The sequence below is a fragment of the Rhinatrema bivittatum genome, chromosome 2, assembly GCF_901001135.1.
Source record: "Rhinatrema bivittatum chromosome 2, aRhiBiv1.1, whole genome shotgun sequence".
In the NCBI taxonomy this organism is placed as follows: Eukaryota; Metazoa; Chordata; class Amphibia; order Gymnophiona; family Rhinatrematidae; genus Rhinatrema; species Rhinatrema bivittatum.
The window spans coordinates 756,909,053-756,922,356 of NC_042616.1; the positions used below are offsets into that span (position 1 = coordinate 756,909,053).

General features: G+C 40.1%; 1 protein-coding gene across 1 annotated transcript in view; it reads left to right on the forward strand.

The window, feature by feature from the left end:
• COL14A1 (collagen type XIV alpha 1 chain) overlaps positions 1 to 13,304 on the forward strand; it is a 521,812-nt gene that overhangs the window by 327,280 nt on the left and 181,228 nt on the right. The window contains 1 exon segment of the mRNA XM_029591954.1: positions 8,480 to 8,623. Within this exon segment, the coding sequence (XP_029447814.1) occupies positions 8,480 to 8,623 (144 nt within the window).

Genomic DNA, 13,304 nt, shown 5'->3' on the forward strand with positions numbered 1-13,304 from the left:
GTTGGGCACCCATGGAATTTTTTTTTATAAAGTTAAATTATATTTAAAATTCTGGATGGATAGTTTTGTTCAAGTTTGTTTTACCTTTGTAACTGGGACAATTGTCTGACCATCAAGTTATGCCAATTAGGGGACTTCCACTGCAGTTTAAAAACAGCAGTGATGGACATTAAAGCATGACTAACACAAGAAGAGAAAAGTACTGGATTAAATTCCCCACCCATCAGCACAAACTCAAAGTTAGTGAACTGTAATAAACCCACTAACTTCATACGCAGTCACAGCATCTTATTATTATAATTCACAACAGCATCATATTTGATCATTTTTGCTACTCATCTATATTTTTATAATACTATACATATTTATTAATTGATACAGTTGGCTAAAATGTTAATATTCTTCCTTCAATTTCCTCCCCCTTTCAGATCCTAGTTATTTTTCCTTGTTTTTTGTAACTTTCTCACATCCTAAATATTGTTATTATATCTGTTAAGTTTCATTCTATATGTGACGTTGAATTGGGAAATGTTTTACTTTGTTACTCTCTGCCTTTACTCACATTGTTAATTGTAAACTGGGTTGATGTGATTCCTATCATGAAACTCGGTATAATAAAAATAATAAATAAATAAATAAATATAATTTTTTTTTTTAGAGAATATTAGAAGTATGGTCAATTTTGAACAAGACCACAGAATGATTCACATTTACTCCATTAATTCCTTTTTTAGAGTGGTTCCTCAGGGAGCATGTATCCCTCAAGTGTTATGAAAGGAGCAGAATTGCTGTGACATACCAGTGGTTTTCTCCTTTCAGCTTTTAAATATCTGTTTAAGCCTTCATGACAGATCTACACATGCATGAGTGACAAGTATCACAAAAGCATCAACACTTTTTTTCTGAGAAACAAAACAAAACTCCAAATAGAAAGGCCAAGAAGCTCAGGAAATTGTAGTCATTTTTCAACATTGCGATCTGAAGAGTTTAGTGCATGACCCTAAAACTCTAGTACCACAGAAATGAGCTCTGTCTTCTGTAAGACTCCTGAAGAAAATATACTCATGGTCACAGCTATAGTGTGCATTTGCTAGACAACTGTCTACTTTACAGTGAAGTATTGTTTTAGGAAAAAGATCCATTTTTCGCACAGCCAATATCTGATATATATCTTCAAACAAAGATATTTTGGCTGTAACATTTTGCTGAAACATTAGCTATGTAACAGCAGGAGGCTGTTTGTTGCAAAGAGAAAGCTGTTGGGTTCAGTTCAGAATTCAGAAGGCCCACCAATGTGTTGTGCAGATGTTTCCTATCACATTTGACAAAGAAAAAGTAGAACTGTGTGAGTTTGCTTGAAAATTCAGAAAGAAAGCACGAGACAGCTTCGTCGATGGCTAAATATTTTTTGGCAGACTGATGGCAGCAACAATTGGAAAAGAAACTGACTTCAAAGGGTTAACCTGCAATCCTCTTTTTCTTATTTTTTTCCATTCTCTTTTTTTTTTTATTCATAAGTAATGAAAAGTGTTGCAAGAGAAATGCAGATGTTTTATGAAATTGGAAAAGGTTAATACCTAGCTACAAATCCTTGAATGAGTTAGCATAAGTTAAAAACTACATTTCCAACCACCCAGTGGTAGCAGGGGGTTAATTTAAAGGAACAGGCTTGTTTGTTTAGAGAAATGTATAGGTGAAATTGTGTCATCAGCAACTTGCTGCAGTGACCGCTTTGACATTATATCGCTTCAAATGTTCTGCTGATTATGCCTGTTTAAAATCATCCTCGCATTTCTCTGGCTCTCACCACTGCCCTGTTGCACTTTTTTGTAACCTTGAGATCTTTCTGTCTTTGGGACAAATCACTACATCACCCTCCAGAATTTCTGAAGGCAAAGGTCATTAGTCTGCACTTTATATACATAGGGAGGGTAACTTTCAAACAAATGCACACGGAGGCATATACGCATGTATACAGCTACGTGTTTTATAATCCGTGCATATGATATATACATGTTTTATAAAATAGGCATATCTTTAACGCTCAGCATACACGCTTCCGTAGGCTTAGGCGCAAATACATGCAATGCATTGAACAATATATATCAGTGCATTGAACGTGCATACTTTTTCTATCTATTTTACAAATGTATGTGCTTATATTTTACAGATGGAAGTAAAGCAGGGCTTACATATATCGGGATTTATGCACATAAATCGGCCAATTTTACAAAATGCGTGTGTCAAGGACATTACCACTTTTACCAATTAGTCCACCAGTTCTCCCAGTCCTTCTCCAGTTCATCGAGACCCTCCTAGTTCTTTACCTTGAACTCCCCCCATTTCACCCAGACCTCGCACTCGAGTCAGTACTACCAGTATGCACTAAAAATATTTAATATCACTTATGCCAGATAATTATCAGGAGTAAAAATGTGTGAGTAAATTGGAAAATGTCTTTTAAAATAGCAACTTACGCGTGTGGTAGCCCTGGCCTGGAATGCCCCTAAACTGCCCCTTTTTTACACACGATTATGTGCATGCAAAAGTGAAAATATATGTGTTTTACTTTTATAAAATATGGAGTACATGAATAGAGGCTACTTACTTACTTATGCTAATTTTTACGCTTGGTGATGTTTTGAAAATTCACCTTTAAATTTGTTTCCTAACTCTTGAAGGTTTCTTATATCACTCCCTTGATTTTCTCTCTCACTCTTAGCTTGCAATGTGAAAATATCATAGGTGCAATAAATTTAACATGCATTGCAGTAAAATAGCTATGCGAAGCGGTACCAGGAAAATTACCCTAACCACGCCCTTTTTTTATTGCAGGCGCTATTTCTGCTATATATAGAGCAGTTTGATGAATCTAGGCCCAAGCCAGGTATACAGGAGGCAATTTCTCAGAGGCAACTTTCTAAATATTTAATAGTCTTTTAACATCTCTCTTGTGGATATCAGCTAATTCCAGGAGAAATTCAGGAACCTTAAATTCCTGAAGTGTACCATGTTTTTCAGCTTCCCCAGTTGATTTCTCAAATTTGCATTGTCTTTAATCTTCCTCCTCCCAACACACAAGCAGACCCACAGCCCCATCTCTAACTCTACTTCTGCACCTGCTACCGCAAAATTGTTGATTGAACCAACAATTGGAGATGCAGACAGCTCAGGATAAATGGTTGCTTTACCTTTTCACTTGATCGTCTCATCAAAAAACTGAAAAAAAAAAAAAGGCAACCAAACTCAGAGAGCTATCACGGCTTCACCTTGCTTCTCCCCCCTGTTTTTACATGATATTAACTTTTTCTGCAAATCCAAAGGCATATAACAGGATACACAAGTATATTGCTTATCTTTGCTGGAGAAATAAAGAATCCCTTCTCAAACTACATCAGTTTGAGAAATTCACTGAGCTCTAGCTGCCTAGTCATCAAATGAGATCCCTTAAAGGATGCTGTAAATCTTCAGGAAATTCTTAGAGGGGCCTCTAAGTACAGGGAAATCATAAGGGTTACATAACTAACTATTGTGACTTGTCTGTTGTTTGGACTGCATAGGTTTGCAGAGAGAATTTATATGCATGCTTTTTCAAATCAGAAAGTATGCCTTGAGCCCCAACCCCACCCAAACTCCACCCCTGGAGATTCCCCTAAGCATCTAAAAGTGCACAAATACAATGTATATGTTTCAGATCTTGTAATTTTAAACATGTAAGTAGTCAGACAATTTCCTAATGAGCCATTTCTGCAGGTAAAGCACTACTTTCCCTGCAGAAGTTCTTTTGAAAATTTATCTTGCAAATTGGTCACATGTAATCCGGTAACTCTGCCACCCAGGCAACTTGCTGGGCAGGCTGGATGGATCATTCGGGTCTTTATCTGCTGTCATTACATAGTAACAAAGTAAATGATGGCAGGAAAAAGACCCAGTTGATCTATCCAGTCTGCCCAGCAAGTTGTCTGGGGTAGTAACTAATCCTCTGGGCAGGATATCCCATGACTTCATTTCCAAAATGTAGGCACTAGGGATCCTCTGTGTTCATTTATTTATTTATTTAGAATTTTTTTATATACCGACATCCGTTTGCACATCGTATCGGTTTACAAATAACTTGGAACTTTTAGGCATGGCCTTTACATGGAACAGTAACAATAACTATATGAGACAAGGAGCAGTAACTATAACTATATGCTAAACAAGGAACTATATGAAACAAGGAACAGAAACTATTGATAAATAGGGTAAGGCGTAGCAAAGTTACAGGATCAGTGGCATAGTGAAAAATAAAGGTTAAGATTTGAAAAAGCATGTTGTTTACATAAAATTCAGGAGAGATTAGATCAAGGGGAATTAACAGTAAATAATTCAAACATAATTCTGTGAATAAGTTGCACGAGTTTCAGGGATTCATCAAAGGGTGGGAGGAGATAGACGGCAATAATGTAATGGTAAATAATACAAACTTAATCAGAGAGGGCACATGATTTGAAGAGTGATAGATCAGGAGGGGAAAGACAGAGAAAATTACAAAAATATTCAGTGATTATATTACACAAGTTTCAGGTATTCGTCACAGCGCGGGAAGAGTTAGAGGGGTAGGCCATTCTTGTCTTTACCACCTCTTCCAGGAGGGCATTCCATGCATCCACCACCCTTTCCATGAAGAAATATTTCATTTACTAAGTTTCTGTGTGACTTTAGCTGAGGCGTTCAACGAGACTTTCTTCCCCATGCTGCTGAAAACGGCTTTGTTCTTCGTATGCTCAATATCACCGAGTTCATCACTGTTTGTTCTTCCTCACAACCTCCACTAAAAATATATTCAAGTTGATATTGAAAAGGATTGAACTAAGTAACCTTTAAGATACCCAGCCAAACCCTGAAATTCAAATGCCTACCCTGCCGACTGGAGAAATTTTACCTGGATAACTTTTCACTTGGGTAATATTTAGCTAATGTTGAGCACTACCTAGCTAAACATTCCAGGTTAAGTCTGATCAGACAAACTACTGCCTAAGGTTTGCCAGGTATCTTTAGCTGAATAACTTCATTCAGTGGGAGACTTACCTGGACAAGTCCTGCTGAATTACCCAGCTAAATTTGCTTAGGTATCTTTACCTGGGTAACTTCCTACTTGCCACCTTCCTCAAGTGGTTGTGCTGTGTAGGCCCCAAAATTTTGTGGCTTTTTTTTTTTTTTTTTCATTTATGGAAACTATTTTAATCTGATAATCTTTTTATTTAATGTTTGTTTAGATATCTTTACTGAATGAAATAAACATTTAAAAAGAAAAAAAAATGAAAAGCCAGGGAGCCTCCTGTACCCTGCCCTTGACTCCAAAATGGTGCCCTGACCAAGTATCAATCCAGCCCCTACTTACCCCTTCTGTGGGGTCAACTGCAAAGTAAAAAGGGACAGGAGGGATACTCACTCAACTCCTGCCCTATCAGTTTTGTCTTCCAAATGCTAGTTGGACCTGAGACATTTTAAAGTTGCTATGGCACTGGGCTGAGGGCCGTCCTGTGCCATTTTTTTCGACAACACTGATGGAGGAGGAGGCAAGTGGGTATCCCTCCTGCCTGTTCTACTTTGCAGTTGACCTCATGGAAGGGGTAAATGGGGGATGTTGCCTGGTCCCAGTAGCTTTCAAGGAAGAGGGGGCAGGCTTACAGGTCAGGCCACACGTCAGACCCCAGAGCAGGCTGCGGGCTTGCAGAGCAAGCTGTGGGTTAGGCCGCAGGCTTGTTAGGCTAGCTGCGGGTTAGGCCTTAGCCCAAGGAAGTTTTTTCTTTTTTCAAAATGAAACAAAGAAACCAATGGCACTTCTGTTGGTTTTTCTTTCATTCCAATTTGAAAATGGAATGAAATGAAATAGGAAATGTCAATGACATTTCTATTTCGTTTCAAATGAATGCACATCCCTATCAAATGGGTGTCATCAGTTTTATTCACCTGGATTTCACAAATAGCCATGGCCTCCTTTGTACCCTTAAATTAGTGAGTCCATCCCTTATTAAGTCACCTTATTTTTAAAGCTTAAAGTTTTCTTTTACCTTTTCATTGTGTTTACTTTCTTAACAGAAAGATTTCTTGCCCCTACAGTGACTGTTTTTTAAATTTTGCACTCTTTTTAGTAACTCCAACCAGTTCTTCTGTTTCTGCCAGGGTCCTTTTAATGTATACTTCCATCCTTAAAAAGTAGGCGCTCCAGAAGAGTGTAGTATCGTGGCCCTACAGGCTGGTTAAGACTAAATCCCTGGCAGAAGCAGCACAGACCTCAAGTGCAGAGCAGAGCAGGATCTCTGTCTAACTGGCCACTTCCCCTTTGGGTTAAGCCTGCAGGTTCTGGACTTTGTTAACAGGGCACTTAAGGCACTTAAGGCAGGTCCGGCAGAATTCAAGCAGGAGCAGTGTTTAAGGTCAGGCCAGGTCAGGAACAAGAAGTCAGTCCGAAGGCAAGGAAATGCAGGGCAAGCAGAAACCGGGACAGGCGAGGAGTCAGGGGCTGAGCAAGGTGAGAAACAGGGCAGGCAAGGAGACAGGAACTGGAACAAAGCAAGGACAGAGTTCAAAGCTAGGCTAATCTGGAACAAGGTGCAAGGCAAAGCAAAACTGGAACAGGATGTAAGGCAAGGCCAATCTGGAACCGAGTGCAAGGCAAAGCAGGGGCCAACAGGAGCTGAGAGCAAGGAGAAGGCAATAAGGCCTCTTAGCAGGCCACACAGAGAACAAAGCTTAAGGGTGGCCACAGCAAGGAGCTAGGACACTTGATGATGAGGCAGGGAGCAGTGAGTGAGGGAGGGTTTTATAAGGCTTGCCTTGCTGTGTCTGGCAGCCTGCTAGACACAGGAGGGACCGAGTGTGGCCCGGTGAGGATCCCTGCTGGTATGTGGAGTGAGGGAGGGGGGGCGCCTACACCAGTATTTTTACTCGTAATCCAACTTTACCTCTGTGGGATGCAGCTCTTGCCATTGTTCTTACAATGTAGATTTTCAATACTTTAGACTGGCTAACTATGCGCCGGATTTACTAAGGCTTTTCTCCCATTCTGTGTCTGTGGGAAACATGCTTAGTAAATGAGGCCCTCTGGTAGTTATCCAGTCAAAACTCTGCTTTTCAAAAATCTTCCCAACTAACCAGCTAAATTTAACCTCCTAAATTCACAAGGCAGCCAAATTTTAATCAAGCAAAAAAGAGGCGGTTCCAGAGGTGGTAACCAGGCAACCCCAGCTGCATAATTAGAAGTTTTAATTCTAACTGGGCCAAATTTGGCCCAGCTAGACTTAGGGAATTTTCACTAGAAACCTAGCTGGTTAGGTTTGGCTGAAAATTCGGATAACAATAACTTCCTAAAATTTGCTGGTTATTTTCACTGCTCAGCAGTTCTTTGAAAATAGATCCCCAACCTGAGCCACATTATCCTGTGATCACTAGGCCCCAGCTATCCACCCACTCTATCATCAGAAATATTTTAACCTGTTTGCAAGTATGAAATCCAATAAACACACTCTGCCTCAGCTTTACCTTGGCTAGCTAAATTCTAGCACGTGGAAAGGTTTATGCTACTTCAGATTGTGCCAGGAGAGAGAAAGCCTGCGAGGATGTTTCAGAAGAGAGAGAGAGAGAGATTGCAAGAGATTTTCCTCATAGCTGAAGCATCGAGTTGGGGAGGGAGTTGGATTGTGCATTAATGTGTGTGTGTGTGGTAGCAGCAAAGATTTATGTACACCATTGCAATGCTTAGCTTTGGGCACCTACATTGGCTAGCTAGCACTCAAAATCAATGCTAGCAGGCTAACCTTCCTCCCCTGATCGAACCCCCAATTCTGGGCAGCCCATTTTGTAAAACTACAAGTAGGGGCCTAAATGTTGACACTGTGGGGGAAGGGGTGTGGGGACAAGCAGTGGATTTCCTCAAGTCCACCTTAATAATGGTTAATGGTCTTTTCTTCCAGGAACTTTTCCAAATCTTTTTTAAATAAACCCAGGGATACTAACAGCTTTTCCCACGTCCTCCAGCTATAATATCATAGTAATGCGTCTATTAATAGGCTTCTGACCCCATCACAAGCAAAGAAAGGTCATCCTCCACATACTGCTATATTTAGCAATTCTAATGTTGTTGGTGCTGCTCATCATTTTTCATGTCAGCGAGCAGCACCAATTTATCCTGTCAAAAAGTGAAAAATATCTGTTCCTGTGACATGGGGGCTAATGATGTGTTAAGTTAAATAATTCATCTCTCTTTCTTTGGTGACACCCACCTCTATCCTTCATCTCGAGAGCCAAAGCCATCTGCCTTGTGTAGACAGGGATCCAAAACAGCGATGTAAATCTTGTTCTTCTTGTGACTTGGGTGACAGCTGACTCAGTAAAGTCGCACCAGGGCCCGAACTGAGCTGTTGCGATTGAAAATGAGACATGAACAAAGTTTATGCAATTACTCTCCATTTAATTGCACTCTTCTATTTTTCAGGCAAAGCAATTAAGCATGCTCGAGAATCCTTGTTTACTACCAATTCAGGTATGAGGAGAGGTATTCCGAAGGTTTTAGTGGTTATTACTGATGGACGATCACAGGATGATGTGAATAAAGTCTCCAGGGAAATGCAATTAGATGGTAAGGAGAGGATTTTTATTTTCAACGTTTACTTTATGCTGTACATATCAAAGATTAAGACTGTTCTTTTTTCCGGTGGCAGCCGGACCCTTTGCCAGCCCCGAGGTTCGAAGGGATGTCTCATCAAATACTCAGTATCACTCTTCAGAGAAGGCAGAAACCATGTCACTAGTGGCAGTCACTTTCCCTTTGTCCCTCAGATCAAGCAGGTTTCCTCTACAGCATGTCTGACTCCAGCTGGCCCTGATATAATTACCTGGATTAAAAGGGCTTGGCTGAATATTGCCCTCCTCTGCCCAGTAAAAATAGCAATCACAACAACTAACCCACACTCAAAATCTTTTCTGTTTTTCTATTTTTTTTTGTTTTTTTATTTATTTTATAACTTGTACTAATTTAAATTTCCAAAATTTTTTTTTATTACATACAATTAACTAAATTAATCTCACTTGTATATCCCACTGGCACATTTGAAAAACTTTGAAAAAAATATATGAAAGGTGGCAGTGATGCTTCATAAAAACTTCAGGAGCACTATCCAGTGAACCTTACTTGGTTTCTTATTTAATCATCAGCACCACCGTCCACCCTAAAGTCCTTTAATTATTTTTTAGAATAACTTCTTCTCTATTTATCTAAATTTTAAAACTTTCTTATGTTCAAAAAGCTTTTTTAATACAGGTGAGACCAAACAGTTTAGAACAAGGAAATTCAGGTCGCCTCTCCATCATTTCAAAAAACGGAGCCAAATTTAAATATCATTTATCTCAAATTCAAACCCTCAGGCTTCTGTGTAATCCTTAGCGGCGTGTGCCCCAACAAGGCCAGGTTTCGAATTACTTCTTCATCAGGGGAAGCCACTTGGTCGCTACGCATCCCCACTCAATCCATTTCTTCTACAGTTCGCCATTTTTATGAGATTTATGAGGTTCGCCATTTTTATGAGAGGAGCATCGACTGAGTAGCGTTTGTGCGCTTTTCAACGGATTAAAACAAAGAAATGGATTGAGTGGGGATGTGTAGCGAACAAGTGGCTTCCCCACTGTGGATCCATAAAGTCTGGAGGATGGGAATGAAGAGAAGAGGTATGGGCCTTGAAGGAATAAACACTGTGGATCCATAAAGCCTGGAGGATTGGAATGAATAGAAAAGATATGGGGATGGCTTGTGGGAATGACTGCTACTGCCTGGTGATTAATACCCTTATTCAATAACCATTCATATAGTTAATGAGACTCCAACATTGCTCTATGCTTCAACGGCCAGAGGAAATGTGGAAAAGAGGATTTGCATTCAGGCAACAATCAACATTGCTCTATGCTTCAACGGCAAGAGGAAATGTGGAAAAGAGGATTTTATTCAGGCAACAACCAACAAGGTAGCACAGTCTGGGTAAACAAATATGTGTGGGAGTAGCTTGCTTGTTGCGGCGGTTACTACCCCTAACCAATTAAGCCTGTTACTTCACTTTCAATGTATATCCAGCGTAGCTCTCTGCTTCAACGGCAGGGGAATGAAGAAAAGAGGATTTATATTCAGACAACATTTGGAGGTGGTAGAAACAAGGACAGTATCTGTATTCAAGAAAACATGTGATAAACACAGACGGTCTCTGAGGAAAGGGTAGGGATTGTAAAGTTGAATAGTTGTTGCGTATGGGCAAACAAGATACACCACATGGTCTTTTTCTGCTGTCACGTTTCAATGTTTCTATAGCACTGGCTATAGTGGAGCTACTTCAGCTTTTGTCTCCACCAGTGCCACATCTGGCTACTATGGCCTCTCTCTATAATGGTGCCATTCCAGACCACTGCAATCTCTCTCTATAGTGATGCCATTCTAGCTACTACATCCTCTCTTTCAAGTAGTTCAACTTGGGAGTTTGCATCCTTTCTCCCGTTTGGTGCCACTTGTGTCTGCCACATCCACTTTCTGCTCCTGATGTTGACAACCCAGATGGCAATTCCATTCTCCTTCCCAGAGGGCCCTTCTGGATGCTGCTACAAGCTTCTCTCCCCTGCTTTGTGACTTAAGATGAACAAAGCTACCAGTGTCAGGAAGGAGGAAGCTACAGTAGTGAGGGGCTAGAACTGAGAAGGAGAAAATTGGAGGAAGGAATTGGGCAAGAAACTGGAATGGAGCCAGTTTGAAAGCAGAAGGGGAATGGAGAGAAGAGAAGATGAAGGTGAAACAACGTGCAGGTGGGAGTTGAGATGGAAGAGAAATAAGGAGAGGAGATAAAAGTGAATCATAAACTCGGGATTGAGAGGAAAGAAGAATGGAGGAAAGGAAAGAACATGAAGATTGAAACATAGAAACATAGAAATGATGGCAGAAAAAGAGCAATAGGCCCATCCAGTCTGCCCAGCAAGCTTTCACACTTATTTTCTCATATTTATCTGTTACTCCAACCGCTTAGGGCCCTTATTGGTAGCTTTCTGATTTTAATTTCCTTCCACCCCCGCCATTGATGCAGAGAGCAGTATTGGAGCTGTATCAAAGTGAAGTATAAGGCTTAATGTTTGAGGGTAATAACAATCATATTGAGCAAGTTACCCCAATGTTTGCATACTCATACTGCTCAAATCAATGCCTTGTTAGATGTTGGCTGGAAGTAAATACTATTTCTTCATTCCCCCTGCCGTTGAAGCAGTGAGCTGCGCTGGATATGCATTCAAAGTGAAGTATCAGGCTTAATTTGTTAGGGGTAGTAACTGCTGCAATAAGCAAGGTACTCCCACGATTATTTGTTTATCCAGACTGTGCAATTCAGTCCTTTGTTTTTGTCTGAATATAAATCCTCTTTTCTTCATTCCCCTGCCGTTGAAGCAGAGAGCTACGCTGGATATACATTGAAAGTGAAGTAACAGGCTTAATTGGTTTGGGGTAGTAACCGCCGCAACAAGCAAGCTACTCCCACACATATTTGTTTACCCAGACTGTGCTACCTTGTTGGTTGTTGCCTGAATGCAAATCCTCTTTTCCACATTTCCTCTGGCCATTGAAGCATAGAGCAATGTTGGAGTTTCATTAACTATATGAATGGTTATTGAATAAGGGTATTAATCACCAGGTAGTAGCAGTCATTCCCACAAGCCATCACCATACCTCTTCTCTTCATTCCCATCCTCCAGACTTTATGGATCCACAGTGTTTATCCCACACCCCTTTGAAGTCCTTCACAGTTCTGGTCTTCATCACTTCCTCCGAAAGGACATTCCAGGCATCCACCACCCTCTCCGTGAAGAAATACTCCCTGACATTGGTTCTGAGTCTTCCTCCCTGGAGTTTTAAATCGTGATCCCTGAAGGATGAGCAAGTCAGAAGTGGGATATGAACCCACTCCACGTCCCGGAGGACAGGGCTTTCAGTGCAGAGCCACTGGGGAGTACTTGAGAGACTGAAGGGGAGAGGAGGGAAAGCCTAAATGGAAGGGAGAGATAAAAAAGATTGGAGAGGTGAAGCTGAGAAGGAAGAAAGATAGCAGCAAAATAAATAAATAAATAAATAAAAGGAACTGAGAGACTGACAAGGAAGGAAAGACTGGAAGAAGAAGCAGAGTTAGATGAGATGAAAGAGACACATTTGGCAAGGGAGAGTGAGGCTATAGTAACAAGGTAAATGAGGACAGAAAAAGACCAAAATGACTCATCCAGTCTGCCCAAGTGAAATTCATCTATTTTGGGTAGATGCACATATATAAAGTCCTATATTCAACCCAACACCGGTTCTCCTGTCCCTTGTGTCTTTTACCTGATTTCTCAACCATTTTTCTCTCACTTTCCTCCATATCTGTCCCAAACAAGTCATAAATCTGTTACAGTGATTGCCTTCATCACCACCACTAAAAGGCCATTTCTGGCCTTTCCATCTTCAACTTTGCTTCTTACAAATCCAATACTTAATTCAACACCTAGGCACTCTTCTCTGTCTGATTATTATGTTTTTCAATAATCTCCACAGCCAGTAAGGTTAGTGAGGCTGTTGCCTCCTCATGCTCATGGAAGTCTGTGTTTTAAGCATGGTCCCACAATGCAGGTCACCTCAATCCGACAATATTGTACCACTGCTGTTTAGGGTTGTAATCAGAATTTCATGATGGTTACCTCAATGCTTTCTTGATTGTGCTATTCAGTGCTGCATATTAGTTTAATTTGAAACACATTAAAAATAACAGACATATTTTGTCTGATCAATCATGTTTTTTAAAAATGCTACACATCTTACAAATTCTTCCAGGGGTGTGTAAACTTATGATCACAACTGTAAATAAAACAATGACTTGTGTGCGAATATTAATGCATAAGCAGATATATGCCATTGTGCCTCAGAATTGGTGCAGAATTTAAAAAATGAATGCACAGAATTTTCCAACCCATGTTGTATAATATACCCCTACACATAGGGGCTGTGTCTGTAGATAAAAATTTACATAAATGTGAATGGTTCTAATCAAATCATATTAAAATACAGAAATCAAATTTTATTAGTGTAAAATGTGAGATGAGGAGTGGTGGTGGGAAGTGGGTGAGGTAAAAGCAATGAAAATCAAAACGCTAAAAGTAAAATAAGTCAAATCTACTGAAATTGCCTGAAATCCACTGTAAATAAGAATGAACAGCCAAGGAACTACCGGTAGTTAAACGGTTTATAATTAGCTGCTAATTGCTTTTAATTAGGT